The sequence below is a fragment of the Rosa chinensis genome, chromosome 2 (assembly GCF_002994745.2).
Source record: "Rosa chinensis cultivar Old Blush chromosome 2, RchiOBHm-V2, whole genome shotgun sequence".
NCBI lineage: Eukaryota > Viridiplantae > Streptophyta > Magnoliopsida > Rosales > Rosaceae > Rosa > Rosa chinensis.
The window spans coordinates 60870528-60890666 of record NC_037089.1 but is presented as its reverse complement, the minus strand read 5'-3'; the positions used below and the strand labels follow the sequence as shown (position 1 = coordinate 60890666).

General features: G+C 38.3%; 2 protein-coding genes across 2 annotated transcripts; both read left to right on the top strand.

Moving 5' to 3' along the window:
- Window positions 1-8451: 8451 nt before the first annotated feature.
- Window positions 8452-14378, top strand: LOC112186261 (WD-40 repeat-containing protein MSI4). Its single transcript, XM_024324616.2, has 15 exons — window positions 8452-8741; window positions 9144-9207; window positions 9631-9717; window positions 9840-9902; window positions 10592-10657; window positions 10782-10856; window positions 11200-11275; window positions 11525-11750; window positions 11992-12073; window positions 12402-12475; window positions 12636-12747; window positions 12853-12927; window positions 13178-13260; window positions 13609-13708; window positions 14055-14378. The coding sequence occupies exons 1-15, from the start codon at window positions 8620-8622 to the stop codon at window positions 14148-14150; spliced, it is 1401 nt and encodes a 466-aa protein (XP_024180384.1). The 5' UTR covers window positions 8452-8619; the 3' UTR covers window positions 14151-14378.
- A 473-nt stretch (window positions 14379-14851) lies between these two features.
- LOC112186260 (transmembrane 9 superfamily member 7) lies at window positions 14852-19400 on the top strand. Its single transcript, XM_024324615.2, has 7 exons — window positions 14852-15080; window positions 16082-16246; window positions 16365-16474; window positions 16693-16801; window positions 16875-16987; window positions 17737-17887; window positions 17976-19400. The coding sequence occupies exons 1-7, from the start codon at window positions 14964-14966 to the stop codon at window positions 19131-19133; spliced, it is 1923 nt and encodes a 640-aa protein (XP_024180383.1). The 5' UTR covers window positions 14852-14963; the 3' UTR covers window positions 19134-19400.
- Window positions 19401-20139: the final 739 nt, after the last annotated feature.

The window sequence follows — 20139 nt, the reverse complement described above, 5'->3', positions numbered from 1 at the left end:
AGTTAAGTAGTTTTCTAAGATATTGGATCAACGATCTAACACAAGGGATATTTGTTTTATCAATTTTAAAGTCAAGTACTAGATAATGAACCAAAGTGATGCTGCAGAGAACATTTTTTTTATATGTAGTAAATGTTAACTAAAAATGTTATTGTTATACATACCACGTTTTGTAGAATTGTAAAAAGAGCCTTATGTTGGTTAGATGCTAGAGAGCCTCCTCTGTTTCGACCAAATAGCGGAACTATAGCTTGGGTTTCATAAGGAATATTAGTGTAGGCATCATAAAGAAGATTAACAAAATAATTTTCTCTAATGAAAAAAGTTGATTGACTTTCCCTTTCTCATTCTTTTCACCTTTAAAATTCGGTCTTTTTTTTCAACAAAAAAAAAAATTCGGTCTTTTTTGAAGTTAAATACATTTGTAAGTAGGTCCGCAACTATTTAATCACTTACTGACATGTTTGTTTGAAATAAAAACTCTCAAATTGTCAAATCCCAAGTGTTTAAAAATATGTGTGCTGATACGTATTTTTTCTCATATCTGTTAGGTGATGCTTGCTTATACATGTTCTAAGAACATTTTGAAGGTTGCATGCATGCTTTTCTTTTGGTTGAATGTTCGTCAGCATAAAAAATGAGTTTCATACCATCATTCGAAAACATAATAGCTTGATCGTACTGGGTTATGATCAGATGAGGCAATAAAATTATAGAGTAATATATGATGCTATCCAAAGAAGTGAGAACATGAGAATAATGTTGCTGTGTATTTTACAGTCATCTCCGTTATTGTAGATGAGGACATTTATTATTTGAAAAAACTCGAGTCAAGTAGTTTTCTAAGATATTGGATCAACAATCTAACACAGTTAGTGTTTGTTTAATCAACTTTGAAGTCAATTACCAATTAATGTTATCAAGTTCTTGTTTAATCAACATGGAATTACTCCATTTTAATTTTGTTTAATCCTATTTTTCTTTTTATTTTTTTATTTTTTTATATTAATATAAATATAATAATTCTCATAAGGTTAATATGATTAATTTTATTAATACCTCTAACAACTATTAAGCTATGCGTTGATAATTCTGAGATGAACACACATTATGTCTAACGAAGTTATGAAATAGTAGTTTGAGTGGTGCATTTAATAAAATGTTCAAATAAGAAATTAAATGACTAGGGTATTAAATAAGGGGTGTGTTCCTCAAAAAAAAAAAAAAAGGTATGGATTAAGTATTTATGGATGTATGGATAAAGTTTATCCATTTCGTTAAACGCAAAAAATAGATTACAATAGATCCCCGTAAAGGAAAGTACAAACAAGCAAAATAAGACAATAAAGCCCAAACATACCATTAGAGCAAAACAACCATTATCCGATATTCCGATGCAAAGAAGCTGCCATATTGACACCGCTATAAAATAACCAATCCATACAACTGCCAACATGAACATGTTGTAAAGATCGAGAATCTCCACCAAGAGATACACGTACAAAACATCTCTATAATTGTCATCGTGTAGCAAAAAAAAAATCACAGGAAACTAACAAAATAATTGTGGAAGGCAGAGTTTATCAGCAATGAGATGTAGCGTTTTGGTGGAGATCATATATGGATAGCCATTATAGATAACGCTGCCAAGGTAACACTTTAAAGAGTAACGGTAGAAATGGTTGTACATGCTGGTAAGTCAATGAGGTAAGGAGATTGGACTTTCTAAGGTTGAGATAGAGAAAAGGTGGAGAGAGTGGAGGAGAAACAAAGGAAGGAAAGAAGGGGATGAAGAAAAAAGAAGACGCAATTGAAGGTTGGTTGGGATAAATAGGGGAAGCTAGAGAGACCAAGAACATAACAGAAAGTTGAAAAACAAACTTATAGCCTTAGAAGTGTGATAAACCCATGAAAAAATTGAGAACAAAGCAACCTCGACTCTCATGCAGGCATCAACATCTCTTTCTATTATTATTATGTAGCATTCTTCACCTTATTGTGCCCCTTCCTAATGAGTACTTCACTAACAAATACTTAATTCCATCATTACTGCTACCATAACCAACAATGGTAACAATATGGTCTAAGCTTATTACTTGGTCTTCAATACGGTTGTCGCGCCACATTTGTGGTATATCACCCAAAATAGGGGGTGAGTAGGGGGTGTTTTAAAAAATTTACAAGAAAATTGCAAGTGTAGTAATATATGTATGAAATTTAAAATGAAATATTTTGATTGACGAGCGCACCATGCTACGTAGCATGGTGGCTGCACTCAATACATTCTCCTACTTGACGATTGTATCACTCTTTATTTGTATAAAAATTCTCTCTTAAAAAAAAAACACTATATTAAGGCGCTCATGATTCTGATGCAATTGTGGGTTGGTAACTTGGTTTGGCTGCAATTGTGGCCTACCAAGTTCGATTCTCATCAACACCAAAAATACTCAGCCCTCTTGGTGCTGATAGAGTCTAGTTGACTGGACGATCGTTGAGATGAGCTGTAAAAATCATACATCATATTTGGACCCAAAATGAGCATTTTGGCCTGACAAGGCATGTGTTGGAGAAATTGAGCCAATGTCAGTGACTCAAGCTATATATTGTCGACAAGCGCGAAATATATATTTAGAGGCTAAATAAAGCCTACTATGGAAGCATGAAAAGTCAACTTTAGCACATTTTCCTATTTCGGCTAGGAGAAACCAAGCTAAACAAGGAAGGAGGGGCGGAAGACTAACCAAATGAAATCTAAATGAGCTAAAACTTTCCAGATAAATACTAGATATCTCAAGGATCATTTCTTATGAATAGTGCCAGAGCTAGTTTTGAGTGGAAGACCTTTAAACAATTAGTCCAATTTTCTACAGAAGCAAAACTGGAAAACTGGACCTGTAAGAGGTCCAGCAGCATTTTTGGCCCAACCACATGGATTAAAGCTCTGAAAATTTGCCAGGATAATCTACACTCATAGTGGAATATTTTTTATGAAGAAGTCGAAGGCTCATTCTGAAGTCTTGTTGGAGAAATAATTAAAGGAATAAAGGGGAAGAAAATGACCTAAAACCAGCTCAATATTCACATGTTCATGTTTCTTACCCACATGAAGAAAGCTAGATGCTTTTCTTTTTTTCCTTGGATATATTTTTCTACTACAATCTCTTTAATAAATCATCATCACTTCCATGTTTCTGCACCTTCATGCTTTGCTTTCATTTCATCATTTCTCTATCTTTTCCATATTTTACAAATCACTTTCATACTCCACTTTCATTATTTTTCTTCCACTCATCATTTCACTCTTCTTTTTCTTCCCTATATAAACACATTCTCCTCTCATTCTAAAACACACATTCACATTCAACAACAACATCTCTAAGATGATCTAAGTTCTCTCTAGAGCAAACCTCTCTAACAGCAACTCCTCTCATTCTCTTTCTCTTACCGGTGATCACACTCCTAGTCCTAGTCTTCTCAGAAGCCGACTTTCAGTGCTACCAAACCCTCTGTCAACGTACTTCGGTCCTAGTCTCCTCGGGAGCCGACGGTAGTGCAGCGACCACAACGGTTATAGAACCAGCCAAGCAAGGGTAACGCCCTAGCAACCCAACCAAGCTAAAGTCACGCTTTAGCAAGATCTCAACACTTTCCAGTGATTTCGCTCTGCTCAATCTACAATATTGAGTATCGATTGTGTGAACAAGAAGAAACTACAGCAAAGTCCTTACCACAAGGCACAAAGAATCCTGCGACGAGGTTGGTGCTCTCCTCGTCTACAATCGCTCAGAAGAAGTCAGGTCAAGGGACACCCCCGACGACCGCACCCGAACAATGTTGGCACGCAGAACATATTTTAAAAGTTCATATTATTTTCAATATACAACTATGGGGGCTTATATTTGAGGCTTTGCGAGAAACAATTATTGGCTTCTCACGGATATTGGAATATCAGGATAAGAAAATATTATTGTATTCATAAGGTGGCTGTGCGGCCAAAAGCAGTACATTCATTACAAAGCCAAAAGTGGCTAGAATACAAAACACGGATCTTCGGATATCTTCTGAATGTTTTCTCAAGTGGAAGCAGCTATGGAATCCAACGTCGGGTTGAGCCGCGCCATTATCTCAATGAGGGGCAGAGAGTGAAGAAACCGAATATCGGCTTGAGTCTCTGCGCCCTCTTATCCCTTGACAGACACCATTCGCTTAGCGTGAAGTGTGGGAACGGCTAGGAGTTGGCCCACACCTATTTCTTCAGCGAATCCACACACTCCCTCCAAGATTTTGTCGATGTTTGGAAGAAAGAGCATGAGTAGAAGGCGTCCACCAAAGCCCTTCTCATCTGGAGGACTTAGTATGGTCCGACTCCAGAAAGAAGGGTCTTTGGCCTCAAAGTGGCTTTCCCCCCTTCCCCGATTTTCTCCGCGTGTAAGGATTATGATGAAGATGACTCGCATGATCGTGGATCCCACACTCGGAGCCCCCTCGCGTTTCTAAACCAATCTGAAGCCTGGCATTGTTGTTGCAGAATTTCAGAAGGTCGAAACAAGGGGTTGCCTAAGATTACGCCATAAGGCCTAATCCAGGCTTAAGATTACGCCATAAAGCCTAAAAATTTAGAGGCTAAAGGTCATTTCATGAGGGGAAGATTTGTGAAGAAGGAGAAAGAGAAGTAAGCACTGAAAGGCCATTTCTTAAATGTTTCAGAAGATTTGTTGTGAGTATTCCCTGCCCAAAATACAAATATTTATAGGGACTTCAGGCAAATCTCCACCCTTAGACGGATGGTTAAAGAGTCAAACCAATGTCAGTAAATCGAGATTAGTGATTCCAAATCTCGGGAAAAAAAGGGACTAGTAGCATGTGAGGAGCTGTTTTTGAGGAGTTAGCTATTAAAAGAAGGGATTATTGGCATGTGAGAAGACCGACCGATTTATGAGGGGGCCTACAAAGATTTGCCCGCAAAGCTCAATTTCAAACAAAGTTCCTCCACGTGGCGTTTCGCTGTAATGGCACCAGCTTCGGCCTAAGTGGCCCGATCTCTGATACGGGCCAGGTTGTGGCCCATTTCTTCAGAAGTAGCCAAAGGTTCATCGAGTTGGGCTTCTTCTGCAACAATCGCATTCTCAATAGAGAGCCAGCGAACAAGGCAGATACTTGGGCAAAGTTACCACTAAGGAAAAGAAGGATCCTCATTCGCAATCAAAAGCAGTCTCCTTCGCATGGGAGGCACGCTAAAGTTCTGATCCTCATTCATGGCAAAGGCAATTCAGATTGTGGCTTTATGGCCTATTTAGAGGCCTATATGGAAAAATTCAAGCCAATACAAGTGGCTTTGGAGCAACAACATTATAAGAGTAGTGCTGATTCAAGACCTCTTCAGTCAAGACGAAGACCTTTGACTTCGAGGTTTGGGGGGCAATGTTTGGACCCAAAATGAGCATTTTGGCCTGACAAGGCATGTGTTGGAGAAATTGAGCCAATGTCAGTGGCTCAAGCTATATATTGTCGACAAGCTTGAAATATATATTTAGAGGCTAAATAAAGCCTACTATGGAAGCATGAAAAGTCAACTTTAGCACATTTTCCTACTTCGGCTAGGAGAAACCGAGCTAAACAAGGAAGGAGGGGCAGAAGACTAACCAAATGAAATCTAAATAAGCTAAAACTTTCCAGATTAATTCTAGATATCCCAAGGATCATTTCTTATGAAGAGTGCCAGAGCTATTTTTGAGTGGAAGGCCTTTAAACAATTAGTCCAATTTTCTACAGAAGCAAAACTGGAAAACTGGACCTGTAAGAGGTCCAGCAGCATTTTCGGCCCAACCACATGGAATAAAGCTCTGAAAATTTGTCAGGATGATCTACACTCATAGTGGAACATTTTTTATGAAAAAGTCGAAGGCTCATTCTGAAGTCTTGTTAGAGAAATAATTGAAGGAATAAAGGGGAAGAAAATGACCTAAAACCAGCTCAATATTCACATGTTCATGTTTCCTACCCACATGAAGAAAGCTAGATGCTTTTCTTTTTTTCCTTGGATATATTTTTCTACTACAATCTCTTTAATAGATCATCATCACTTCCATGTTTCTGTACCTTCATGCTTTGCTTTCATTTCATCATTTCTCTATCTTTTCCATATTTTACAAATCACTTTCATACTCCACTTTCATTATTTTTCTTCCACTCATCATTTCACTCTTCTTTTTCTTCCCTATATAAACACATTCTCCTCTCATTCTAAAACACACATTCACATTCAACAACAACATCTCTAAGATGATCTAAGTTCTCTCTAGAGCAAACCTCTCTAACAACAACTCCTCTCATTCTCTTTCTCTTACCGGTGATCACACTCCTAGTCCTAGTCTTCTCAGAAGCCGACTTTCAGTGCTACCAAACCCTCTGTCAACGTACTTCGGTCCTAGTCTTATCGGGAACCGACGGTAGTGCCGCGACCACAACGGTTACAGAACCAGCCAAGCAAGGGTAACGCCCTAGCAACCCAGCCAAGCTAAAGTCACGCTTTAGCAAGATCTCAACACTTCCCGGTGATTTCGCTCTGCTCAATCTACAATATTGAGTATCGATTGTGTGAACAAGAAGAAACTACAGCAAATTCCTTACCACAAGGCACAAAGAATCCTGCGACGAGGTTGGTGCTCTCCTCGTCTACAATCGCTCAGAAGAAGTCAAGTCAAGGGACACCCCCGACGACCGCACCCGAACGGTGCTGGCACGCCCGCGCAAGAAAAGAGACTGTTGACCAGCTGCAACAAAATTGGAGCCAAACACATCAGTCGATTGAATCTCCCACTAGCTTTGTGAGCCTTGACTGACGTGCTGCACAAGTTGGAGGGACCTGTGTAACTGAGATTTGCCTCATTTCCTTTTTGGTGTACCACCAGCTTCAAGCGAGTGCAGAATTTGGAGCATATCCTTGATATTAAAAAAATGAAAAAAATAAAGGGAAAATGTCCATTTACCCAATTTCAGCTTAAAAATTACCCACTTACTCCACTAACAGTTTTTTAACCTCATTTACCCAAAACACTCTAAGGGATTATTTCCCTAATACCCAATTAATTTTTTATTATTTATTTTTGAGACTTTTTTGCCCTCTCATTCTTTCTCACTTAGAGGGAGAAGTCATCCTCCACCTTGCCCGACTCCGGTGTCCAGTGGCCGGCCGCCGACACGTGACCGGTGACGGGCATCCGGCTACAGGACTGGTGTCGGGATTCTGGCGTCTGAATTTATTGCCCCCTAATAATACTCAGTAACCATATTATTGCCTCCTAAAAAAATTTCTGTTTATTAAATAGTAGTAGTGTGTGAATAGAGGTAAAATGGAGGGCTGTTGGTTGGTATACTGGGGGGCAATAGACAGATTATTTCCCCCCAATAATCTATTGACCCTATGTTATTATTTGTGGGAATTATATTTTTGATAGCTGATACGTTTATTTGTGTTTATAGAGTGGAAATGTATTGTACTATGTTGGTCTATTGGGGGACAATAGACATATTATTGCCCCCCCAGTAATGTGATTTTTAGGAGTCAGTAATGGCGGCTTCATGACATCAGCCCAACACCAAGCCAATCAACAACTCTGGACGAGAGGGTCAACAACTCCGGTTCAACCAATCAACATCAGGCTCAAACGACGTGTCATCCACTCGTTCGCCCACATTGAGATTCCGGTTCATGGTTTCGGGTTCGGGCAGAACGCCGGCTACTGCCAGGAGCAGGCTGAGGACGCCATTTATTCCTGCAATGGACGGCCCATGGTGCACGACTCGTCTTCTATTTGGCTCGGAGATTTGTACGCCGAGGAAGAGAGGGAGTTACTCGTTGAGCTTCGTATTCCTATCTCGGCTGCTGGGAACCACCATGTTGGTCGTTGGGCAGACCCATGGTTTTGCGTTGGGTCAAGGCGGCGAAGCCACCGTAGTCTTCCTCTCGGGTCTGGATTCACGATCTGGATCCAGGCTGCATGGGTTTGGGATTGTGGAGTTGGATGGCGTCCTCCTCTGGTGGTCCGACAGCGGGGACAGAGAGGAGGCGGTGGAGGCCCGACATTGACGGTGGAGTGGTGGGCGCAGTGGCTTGATGGTGGAGGCCCGACAAATCGAACCCAAACCCAGATAGAGAGAGAGAGAGAGAAATCAGTTAGGGGGAGGAGAGAGAAAAGAGATCGGAGAGAGAGAGAGAGAGAGTCTGAGAGAGAGATGTAATTTATTAATTAAAATAAGGGCAAAACTGTCCATAAATGTTAGATTGAGTAAATGAGGTTAAAAAACTCTTAGTGGAGGAGTTGACAATTTTTAAGCTAAAAATTGGTAAATGTTCACGGCCTCAAAAATAAAGTTTGATGATGTAGCCGAGGGTAAAACTGTAAAACCGGACATATAATAAAACAAATAGCAAAGCTACAAACCCAAACTGGGTCGGTACACAATCGAGAGGATAGAGACAGAGCCTCAGTCACTCTGACCCACAATACAATACACAGGAGAGGAGAGGCGGGAAAACAAAGAGGACGACACAGCCCCCTGTGATTTTCAGAGCCCACGGAGATAGAGAGAGCAAGAGTGAAGAAGAAGAAGAAGATGAAAGGCAAAGTTACGGAGCCGTCGGTGAACGACCGTTACACGCAGTGGAAGTCGCTGGTGCCTGTGCTCTACGACTGGCTCGCCAACCACAATCTCGTCTGGCCTTCTCTCTCTTGCAGGTCTCGACTTCTCTCTCTCTCTCTCTCTAAGCCTTAGGGTTTTTGTTCTGTAATGAAATTTCTGAAAAATCTTTTCGGTTTTGTGTTATGATTTTGCGCAATTTCAACTCCTCAGCATTAATTACTTCCTTTTTGGTTTGAATTTGGGGAAATGCGGGTTAGGTAAAATAAAAATCAAATCTTGGGGAGAAAGGGTTTTGTTGGTGATTCGATTGTGTGGAATATGTGTGCGTTTTGCCGTAATGTTGCAAAAAGGAGATAGCTTTGTTGAAGTGGATTAGCTTAGTTTGATGTTGAGGTGCTTCATCTGTCAATGTCATGAGTTTGATGTTGAGGTGCTTCATCTTTGTTTGAACTTTTGACCATGTGGAAGCTGATCCATTAGTGTTTTTGTTTTCGTAGATGGGGACCGCAGCTAGACCAAGCTACTTACAAGAACCGTCAGCGTCTTTATCTTTCCGAACAGGTAATGTTGGTTTCCTCTTTCAGCATCTAAACTCTGTTTTGTTATTTGATCGGAAGGGGGAATTTTTACATTTTTTTTGGAATTTTGTTTCACGATTTGCCATGTTTGTACCTTGCTTATTGAGTTGTTAGATTTTGGATGGCGGTTAGTGACGTAGTGTCAACTGATTTGGTAACTGTCAGCCTGATGCATCTGATTGTGAAAATCAGTGTTCCGGAACTAACTCGGTTCATATCATATATATTCAATCATTCAATGTATCATTCTTTTTCATAAAGGCTGATTTTCAGTACTTGTTAGCACATTACACATATGTCATGCCGCTGTCTTGTTTTGTTTGTATTATTGTATCATCCTCTTTTATATTTTTGCTGTGATTGTTTAAATCCCCTTGGTTTTTGCTTCCCCCTGTACTTTTGTCAGACCGATGGAAGTGTTCCAAATACCCTTGTCATTGCAAACTGTGAAGTTGTCAAACCTAGGGTTGCAGCTGCAGAGCACATATCACAGGTAATATCATTATGATAATCAATATGTTTCTTTTCACTGATGCCTTTTTGGTTATTGACCTGAACTTATACCCTGTGAATTTTACTCATTTGTTGACTGCCTATTTTGCTTGATCTTTGCAGTTCAATGAAGAAGCACGCTCTCCTTTTGTAAAGAAGTATAAAACTATAATACATCCTGGAGAGGTATGCAATACATCAAAAGTAACTTTGTTTATAGTCTTTTCTTGTTGATAAGTCTGCAGGAGATTGCTTGCACTAAAAAATTGTACTTATTTTACTTTTCTCTTTATGCAATTGCTGATAACCTTAAAATTTGAAATTTTAGACCAATTCTGTAATATTGGTAATGGAAAATATGGTAAACATTGCCAAAGTTTCAACCTGTTGCAGAGACTCATTGATTGATGTGTAGGAGATCATTCTAAATAATAAATAAGTTCAACTATAGAAAATCCAATTTTGGTGGTTAGCCTTGTGCATTTGATTCATCGATGGAAATAAATATAAGTTAATGATATTCCCTAATTTTAGTCTATGCATGATTATCCATATCATTATTCATTCATGATAAATTTTGCATTAAATCTAAACAATAACAAATTAGTTATGTGTTATGATTTATGAATGCCTACTTGCAAATTTGCCTAAGATAATATGAATCAAATTGGGTATGTGTTATGATATATGAATACATACTTACAAACTCATCATCAACTTCTTAAATCGTCGACTTAGTTAAACTGTCTGCTAACACCCAATTATTACCCACCTGCCTCCAAAACCGAATTGGTGTGAGCCAATCTCCAAAACAATTCTTCTAATTTTACGTCTATAAAGGGCTTGGATTCTAAATCTATGATTATATTTTGCAGGTGAACAGAATCAGGGAACTCCCACAGAATAGTAAGATTGTGGCCACACACACTGACAGTCCTGATGTAAGCATTCTTTATTATGTTATATCCTTTTGAATGGAGGATATCAAGTATTTAAGGGTGTTTTGGCTAAGTATTTTATTTTGAATGAATTTCATAGAGATAAAGCTTTTAAGCTTGTAAACAGGTTCTCATTTGGGACATTGAGGCTCAACCTAATCGTCATGCTGTCCTGGGAGCTACAAATTCTCGCCCAGATCTGGTCTGCACTATTTACCAGAAAACTATTCTCAAGCTTGCACTATTTTACTGCAAATTAATTATTATAGATTGCACATTTGGTGTATTCTTACATCCCTTTTTGTAAGCTATTGTTTTACTTTCACTTGGGGCAAGATTGCCTGTTTAAATTTCCAATTGTTAAACTTTAAGTCTTCACCAACTAATGAGCTTCGTAAGTGTTTGGATATTGATAGATTATTGATATCACCATCATCATCATCACCGTATACATAACGGAGAATGTCTACATTCCAATAGCTTTATTTGTCGTTCTCTCTTTCTCACTATAAGTGCTTACTGAATCAAACTACATTATCTTGCAGCTATTGACTGGACATCAAGATAATGCTGAATTTGCACTTGCTATGTGCCCCTCGGAACCCTTTGTACTCTCTGGAGGTCGGAAAGTTTCTTGTTCAGTGTTTTATATATCAGTTTTGCTTTAATTATTTATACCAATGAAATAATATGTAAAGAGTGTATTCAACTGAAGCCTATATCAATGGGTTTGCATAGATTATTACTGGTTCCTTTGATTTAAATTTCTTGTTATTTCCTCATGCTTTTGACCTATACGAATGAACTACAACCTGCACAAACTGCATTCCTACTTTCTTTATATTTCTGAATGGGATATTTTTGCGGCAGGGAAGGACAAATCAGTGATTTTGTGGAGTATTCAAGATCATATCTCGTCTTTGGCATCAGATCCTGGGTCTGCAAGGTCTCCAGGATCTGGTGGTTCAAATGCTAAACATGCCTCTAAGGTTGGTGGGAGTAATGACAAACCCACAGACAGCCCTTCTGTTGAGCCACGAGGTATCTATCAAGGGCATGAGGATACTGTTGAAGATGTACAGTTCTGCCCATCTAGGTAGGTGTCGATTAAGAGTCAGGTGTAATTAATGGTGCTCCAGCTTGTTTTGTTGCCAGTCCATAAGTTATTTCCTTTCATGTACCGACAGCTGTAACTATTACAAGAGCTTGGAACTTAATCCATAATTTTTTTTTCCTCTGAAATCTTCCAAGTCTCCTCTTCTTAAAATATACAGTAGTTTAGTATTCCCTCAATTTTCTAATATTTTCTTCCATTTTTTGTTATTCATGTGTTGTAGTGCGCAGGAGTTCTGCAGTGTAGGCGACGATTCTTGCCTCATACTATGGGATGCTAGATCTGGCAATAGTCCAGTTGTCAAGGTTTTCCTTCTTTCCTTCAACGTCCATAGTTTGCCTTTCTCCTCCATTAATCCATTGTGAAATCTATCTTGCACAAATTCTGGATTGCTTTAAGTTTTTCTCTCACACACACACACACCAGTTGTGACTGTCCTTGCTAGCCTGGTGGATTTGTCTCCACACTAGATCCACGATATGACTGGCATTATCAAAATTGAATGTCAACTCTCTCATGCACTCATACACTAATATCACTAATTGCCCTTCCAAAACTATCTCATGCCAGCTGTAACTCTTCAGTTCATGGTAAATTTGAATCATGTGTCTATTCATTTATGTATTTGAACAGGTTGAGAAAGCTCATGATGCTGACCTTCATTGTGTAGATTGGAATCCTCATGATGTCAATCTCATTCTTACAGGGTATTTGCCTCTTTAGTAATTTACTTGCAAGTTTATATATATTGATGTCTTGATCATGATCTTTGTTGCTGGTTTGATATTCTATGTCTGTTCATCTAAATAAAAATATTGTCATCAACATGGAAAGTTGTGCTGTTAGGTTTAACATATTTCATTTTAGGTCTGCGGATAAGACTGTTCGTATGTTTGACCGCCGGAATCTCACTTCTGGAGGAGTTGGATCACCCATTCATAAGTTTGAGGGCCACAACGAAGCTGTTCTCTGTGTTCAGGTGCATGAAATTTTTGCTTTGCTTAGTTCAGTTATCTATTTCCTGCTTGTTTCTTTCTATTACATTCCTCATGATATTCATATTTCTGTGCTTTTGGTTTTGCAGTGGTCTCCTGACAAGTCCTCTGTCTTTGGAAGTTCTGCTGAGGATGGCCTATTGAACATCTGGGATCATGAAAAGGTGTGAAGCCATGCATTTTGTTATTGTGAATAAAGACCTCAAACCTAATGACAGAAAATCAGGAACCGTAAACATCTGGTGAATAAAAATAAGATAAGAGCAATGTATCTGGTTCTGTGTTCTTGCTTTGTATTGTGAAGTCAATTCTTTAGCATACAAATAATAGAATCATAGATGTCCTATTGTTGATTTGTTTTTTATTTGTAACTTTCATTTGTTCTAGGTATAAATAGTTTTGTCTACCTTTCAGATTGGTAAGAAGCAAGAATCTGTTGGATCAAAGCTGCCAAATGCTCCTCCTGCAGGATTGTTTTTCCGACATGCTGGTCATAGGTAGGCAGGTTTTGTTTGTTCTTTTTGTTTGTTCTTCTTTCATATATATATAAAAGAAGCTCCTACCATGCTTGTGCGTGTACCAGTGTCTACCTGTTTTACTTAATTCGTACGAGGAACTTATTAACATTGGGAGGGTGAATCTTCATAGATTACCAGATGCTACAATTGGCCTTTACTTGCTACTTTGTGCCATTGTTTACCTGTTTTACTTTATTTGTGTGAGGCCTTTTAAGATTGGGAGGACATCTCTTGATAGATTATCATATGCCACAATTATCCTAATTGCTACTTTCTTTGTTTGCTTTATATTTATTTACTGTATATACTGTGGCTTGTGCATGTCAGGGACAAGGTTGTTGATTTTCATTGGAATACATCTGATCCCTGGACAGTAGTAAGTGTTTCTGATGATTGTGGAAGTACTGGAGGAGGCGGTACACTCCAGGTAATAATTTTTTTTCTAGCAAGTTTGGCATGTATGTTCATTTTCCCCAAGTTTGTGTAGTGTTAAAGTGATGCGTATAATTTTAAGTAGAATCCATCTATTTCATTCAGCATAGATGATTTTGTCAAAGAGCAAAAAAAGAAATAGAATAATAATAAAAGTCATCTTTCTGGATGAAGAGGCTGATTTTTTTCCTCTGGGAAAAACCAGAATGAGTTACAAATGCATTATCTTTGTTTTGTTGGGATGCTTCATCCAGCAATTTGAAACTAGAAATCCACTAATATTTCTGCTCTCATATAATACAACGACCGGTTTTAATGAATGACTAATTTTGATTATGCAGATATGGCGAATGATTGATTTGATTTACAGGCCTGAGGAAGAGGTGCTGGCCGAGCTTGACAAGTTCAAATCTCATGTGTTGACATGCCCTGCTTGATGTGTCTCTCCTTCATTCACTAGATAGTGTGCAATTAATTCAACTCTCTTTAATCTATAATTATCCAGTCCCTAGTGAGACTAGTAGTCCCATTTGGAGAAGTCAAGAAACAGTAGGAAAAAGTGGGTTTTAGTTGGGTACTTAGTTGTAATGTTCCTATAACTGTAACTGGTTTCATTTGGAGGAGAATTAGCATCTTTAATATTAATAAGAGACAGTTTTATTATATGATCTTGGAAACTCTCGACTCTGATTGTCTATCCGGAGACAGGTTGGGCAGTGATGCAAACTTTGTCCTAAACTTTATATTAAAACAAATTTCCTAAAGTTTCCATTAAAAATGGCCATTACTTCTAAAGTGGAGGAAGTGACCCATCAGAGTTTGCTTCATTAAGAAGAGTCAATCAATCGTTTTGAAAATACGAAATTATGGGTCTTGGAACATATTATGCTTTATTAAATATAACCATATCTTGGAACATATTATGCTTTATTCCTTTCAACATAAAATTGATGAAATATATAATTCTGGGTGAAGACATCCAGACTCACCAATCGAATTTCATTAGTAAAATAGGATATTTTGTGATTGGAATTTATTTATTTTCTTACAATGAAAAATTGCCAAAATGGTAAAGTTTTTCATTTTTTTTTTAAATGCAAAAAGTGATGGGGTATATATACAAACACAATAGGTCTAGAAAATACGATCCTTGTCGATCAATGAAGAAGTTTTTCTATCTCTAACACGACTTTTGTCTCAGTCCTATCTCTCCATCTCTGAAATCGAACCACAAGAAGAAGACGACGAAGATGGGTCGCCGGATCTCCGGCCGTTCGTCCTTGTTAATAACCACCGTGCTCCTCCTCATCTCCTCCGCAGCCCACAGCTTCTATCTCCCCGGCGTTGCTCCCCGCGATTTCCACACTGTACGTTCTCTCCCTCCAAATTGTTTTGTTGGTTTGTATTCTGGGTTCGAATTCGTTGACCCTTTTAGGCTTTACTTACTTGGTTGGGGTTGTAATGGTGCTGAATCGTTGTGGGTTTGTCTCTGTTTGGACTGATACTGGGTTGGATCTGCGGTTTTGGGTTTGATCTGGTTGGGGTTTTTGTTGGATCTGTGACATTGGAATTTGTGCTTTTTTGGGTCTGTATTGGAATTTTGAGCGCGCAGTTGATGTTAGCTGGTTTAGAGTTTAGATAGATCGCTACACTTTTTGTGTTTCCTACAAGTGAAAGTGATAAGCTTTTTGAAGTGATCAAGTTTTTATAGTATTGAATCTGAAAATATGGTTTATAAGATATCAGAATAAGCAAAGTTGGCAACAGATGATGAAAAGTGAGCTACTTTAAAGATTTGTAAGACGTTTGTCTCAAAGTATTGTGTTTTATTCTGAAATATATTGGTGCGATTGTGTACAAGTGTGATGATGAGAGGCTTATGTGTTCCGTGGTGAATATTTCTACAATGTTTTGCCTCAAATGATGTAGCTAAAATTGCAGCAGCTCTGTGAATGTTGTGCGAGTGTTTGCTAAGTTAAATGGTTTCTTCTGTGTTTCTCTTAATAATGATGCCAGAACATCCATCAAGTGCGAGCTATCCATCTGTTGTTGGTCTTTAGTATTTTTGTTGTCTTTCAGAAGATCTGATTTTCTACCTTTTACAATCATTAGTCATGTTTACCACAATTAGCTTCTGCTCAAACTCATTGGAGAACTTTAGGCCATGAGGATGTCTATACCTGTCTCTAAACTCACGTGACATTGAATTGGCCAAGTTTGATTTTAAATATATGATACATCTATTAGCCTTCATTTAAATTGAATGCATTATTGCTTTAGAACTCAATCGTTTGTTCTGTTTTCTTACTTCTCATTGAGTACTGGGAGCTTATCCACATTTGTTCTGTGCATGTCTTCTTTTTGACAGGGAGATCCACTTTCTATCAAAGTGAACAAATTGTCATCTACAAAGACACAACTCCCATATGACTACTACTACTTAAATTATTGTAAGCCCAAAGACATTGTAAACAGTGCAGAAAATCTGGGGGAGGTTCTTCGTGGTGATCGCATTGAAAATTCTGTATATTCTGTGAGCACTTATAACCCTTTTGACCTTTGGTATCCAGTTAGTACATACATAAAACCATAATGTCAGTTTCGTTTATTTGACTTCATTTATAAAACCTCTGTTAATTTTTTTTTCCCAGTTCAAAATGAGGGAGGAGCAATCCTGTGTTGTAGCTTGTCGAGTAAAGCTTGATGCTGAATCTGCAAGAAATTTTAAGGAAAAAATTAATGATAAATACCGAGTACAAATGTAAGTAAAGATGCCATGCTAGGATTTGCCAAGTTTGTGATTTCAAGTCATTTATTTCCTTTTTCTGTTTATTTTCTGAATTCTTATTCCTATATGAATTGTCTGCTCTAGATTTATGTGACTCCATCTCTCCCCCCCGGTCACCTCCTTTAAAGAAAAGCCAATCATCAGTTTATGTTGCTTGGTAGTTTCATGTTGACCTCTGAACTGGACTGCAGGATTTTGGATAACCTTCCAGTTGCTGTCCTCAGACAAAGGCGGGATGGAAGTCCGTCCACAACTTATGAACATGGATTCAGTGTTGGGTTCAAGGGAAATTATGCTGGGGTATACGTTCGAGCAGTTGGTAAAGTTGAAGTGTACCTGTTTACTTGTCTTATACTCGTCATTTGTTTTACAGAGTAAAGAGGAGAAGTATTTTATCAACAATCACTTGAGCTTCAGAGTTATGTATCACAAAGATCCTGAGACTGACTCTGCCCGAATTGTTGGGTTCGAGGTTACTCCAAACAGGTACCATATCTTTTTTCTTTTTTCTCCCGTCTTGTCAGTTTGTTGCATTTCTCTTTTAACTAATAGGGCCCCACACATTATGTGTGTGGAGTTAAAACCAGTGGCAGAATGGAAAAAAACGTGGGATGTTTTGTTGTTATTTTTCTATTCTGTTTTCTTTTTCCTTTTCTTTTATGAATAATTGACTTTATTTTCCTTCCTGAATAAATTGATGTCTAATTTTTTTTAATATAAAAAGGGTATGTACGTCAAAAAAATCAGTTATGGTTGAGAATACCTATTCTCTTAAATATAGTATAGATATGCTTTCTTGAGCTCCATTGAGTATAGGTTTTGTATGTTAGGAAGGTAGAAATGCTGTAATATTGTTGATAGTAAAAGAAAAAAAAATGGCAAACTTCTAGTAGGGGATTGATTTTTGCACTCCTCATCTTTACACTTCACTCCTTTAGAAGCATTTATGTTATTGCCTCCCCCCTCCCCCAACACACACACGTCTGTTACGTGCATTCTTCTATTTATCTTCAATTCTTGCGGTTTTATGTCTTCTTCTCCTATTTGAAAGTTGTTGCCTTGGATAGTAGTATGTAAATTTGGCGAAAAACAAAAGTTATGTACAGAGACAATTATGTAATTCAATGTAGTTCATACTTAAATCATTATCATTTCCCATATTCATTTTCTTTCTATTCTTTAATAGATAACTGTATTTTGATTCTGTAGTTTTCTTATATGCCTATTGTCTACAGTATCAATCATGAATATAAGGAATGGGATGAGCAAAATACTCAGTTGGTAACATGCAATAAAGAAACAAAAAATTTACCTCCTGGAAGCACTGTTCCACAAGAAGTTGACAAAGATAAGGAGATTGTATTCACATTTGATGTTTCCTTTAAGGTACATTAAAAAAAAAAACTATTGACTGCTTTTCTTTCTTCTTTTGTGTTACAAACTTATAAATTTATACTCTCTCTGCTCTCTCAAGGAAAGTGAAATCAAATGGGCATCTCGTTGGGACACGTACCTCCTCATGAATGACGATCAGATCCACTGGTTCTCAATTATAAACTCTCTGATGATTGTCCTCTTTTTATCTGGTATGGTGGCTATGATCATGATGAGGACTTTGTACAGAGATATCGCCAACTATAATCAGTTGGACACGCAAGATGAGGCTCAAGAAGAAACTGGATGGAAACTTGTGAATGGAGATGTTTTCAGGGCCCCAATCAATTCCAATTTACTTTGTGTCTACGTTGGTACAGGGGTTCAGATCTTTGGAATGACACTTGTAACTATGATATTTGCTTTGCTTGGCTTCCTGTCTCCTTCCAACCGAGGGGGTCTTATGACGGCCATGGTTTTGTTGTGGGTTTTCATGGGCTTATTTGCCGGTTATTCTTCTGCACGATTGTACAAGATGTTCAAGGGTACAGAGTGGAAGAGGAATACTTTGAAGACTGCATTTATGTTCCCAGGAATTCTGTTTGCCGTCTTCTTTGTGCTAAATGCCCTAATTTGGGGGGAGAAATCTTCTGGAGCCGTGCCCTTTGGGACAATGATTGCTTTGGTTTGCTTATGGTTTGGAATTTCAGTGCCTTTGGTCTTTGTGGGTAGTTATTTAGGGTTCAAAAAGCCAGCTGTTGAAGACCCTGTAAAGACTAACAAAATTCCACGGCAGGTACCAGAACAGGCATGGTATATGAAACCAGTCTTCTCAATACTTATTGGAGGCATCCTTCCATTTGGAGCTGTTTTCATTGAGCTGTTCTTTATCTTGACATCAATTTGGCTGAACCAGTTCTATTACATATTCGGGTTCCTTTTCATCGTTTTTGTCATCCTTTTAATCACTTGTGCGGAGATAACGATGGTGCTCTGCTACTTCCAGTTGTGCAGTGAAGATTACCACTGGTGGTGGAGATCATACCTGACCGCAGGCTCGTCTGCCCTTTACCTTCTCCTCTACTCTGCCTTCTACTTTTTTACCAAGTTGGAGATCACTAAGTTTGTTTCAGGCATCCTTTACTTTGGGTACATGTTGATCGTTTCGTATGCTTTCTTTGTCTTGACTGGAACTATTGGTTTCTATGCATGCTTCTGGTTTGTTCGGAAGATTTACGCCTCTGTGAAGATTGACTGATCTAAAGATTGATGTCGAAGGTTGAATGAAAGATGAGAAATCAGGCCTGCATGAGGAAGCAAAAGGGTATGAACATTAGCTTTCACAATACCATGATAAAAGGGACATTTTCCGAACCTATTCTGTTTATTGTAGCATAGCAGTGTTTCTTTTTGTTTTGTTGTGAACTGTAGTTACTAGTTTAAGCTTGTTGCTTCTATATATCATTGTCATTCTACACGCTTATGATTCTATGAAGCCTTAGTTATTTCAATTGAAGCTCTTAAACTGTGAAATGTGTATTGTCTTCTGCTGCATGTGACAACTTCAGCACCAGGAGATCGTAACATTTTCTTTTTTCCCAATCACATCCATTTAACTCAGAAAGAGAACAAAGGGGGTACGGTAGACACTGAATCACAGTAAATGAAGGTGGAAGCATTTCTTTTAGAATCTGAGATGGATGAGAAGAAAAATTGCTGACATGATGTATTGATGGAAACAGTGAGTAGATAGGTCAGCGAGTTTGATCTTAAAGAGAAGTTGAGAAGGGATCAAAAGACCATTTTGAAGTTGAGGAAGCAATTTTCAGTAGACAAATTGATAGATTGAGGCGAGATTTAATAGGTACAGGTTAACCCACCATTACTGTACAGAAATTAGCAGAGATTGGAGATTGATACAGAAACGCTTGAGGAATGTGAGTCTATCGCGAGTGGTGCAGTGGACCTGCCGTATAATCACCAGCTTCTCTGCCATATAATCACCAGCTTCTCTGCCTCTGTATACAAATAGTTTTCCTTTGGAGACACGGTTGCAACTGATGTGCTAACAATACTGATACTTGTACTCGAGTAAGAGAGGAAAAAGTAATGTACTCTATTAACTTTGACAATATAATGCCACGTTAAAGTGAAATTTTGTGTGTTTTCAAGTACTACTATAGCCAGGTAATCTTCTGCAGAAAAGCCACACTGGTTGGTAGGTGCTCAGATGCTACCAGTGAGTTAATTTGAAACACGAGCAA

Excerpts from the sequence above, each read along its gene's own strand:
- LOC112186260 (XM_024324615.2), top strand. The coding sequence starts at position 14,964 with ATGGGTCGCCGGATCTCCGGCCGTTCGTCCTTGTTAATAACCACCGTG. Across the intron at positions 16,802-16,874 it reads TCAAGGGAAATTATGCTGGG|AGTAAAGAGGAGAAGTATTT; the intron begins GTATACGTTCGA and ends TTTGTTTTACAG. Across the intron at positions 17,888-17,975 it reads CATTTGATGTTTCCTTTAAG|GAAAGTGAAATCAAATGGGC; the intron begins GTACATTAAAAA and ends TGCTCTCTCAAG.
- LOC112186261 (XM_024324616.2), top strand. The coding sequence starts at position 8,620 with ATGAAAGGCAAAGTTACGGAGCCGTCGGTGAACGACCGTTACACGCAG. Across the intron at positions 8,742-9,143 it reads TGGCCTTCTCTCTCTTGCAG|ATGGGGACCGCAGCTAGACC; the intron begins GTCTCGACTTCT and ends TTGTTTTCGTAG. Across the intron at positions 9,903-10,591 it reads CTATAATACATCCTGGAGAG|GTGAACAGAATCAGGGAACT; the intron begins GTATGCAATACA and ends TATATTTTGCAG.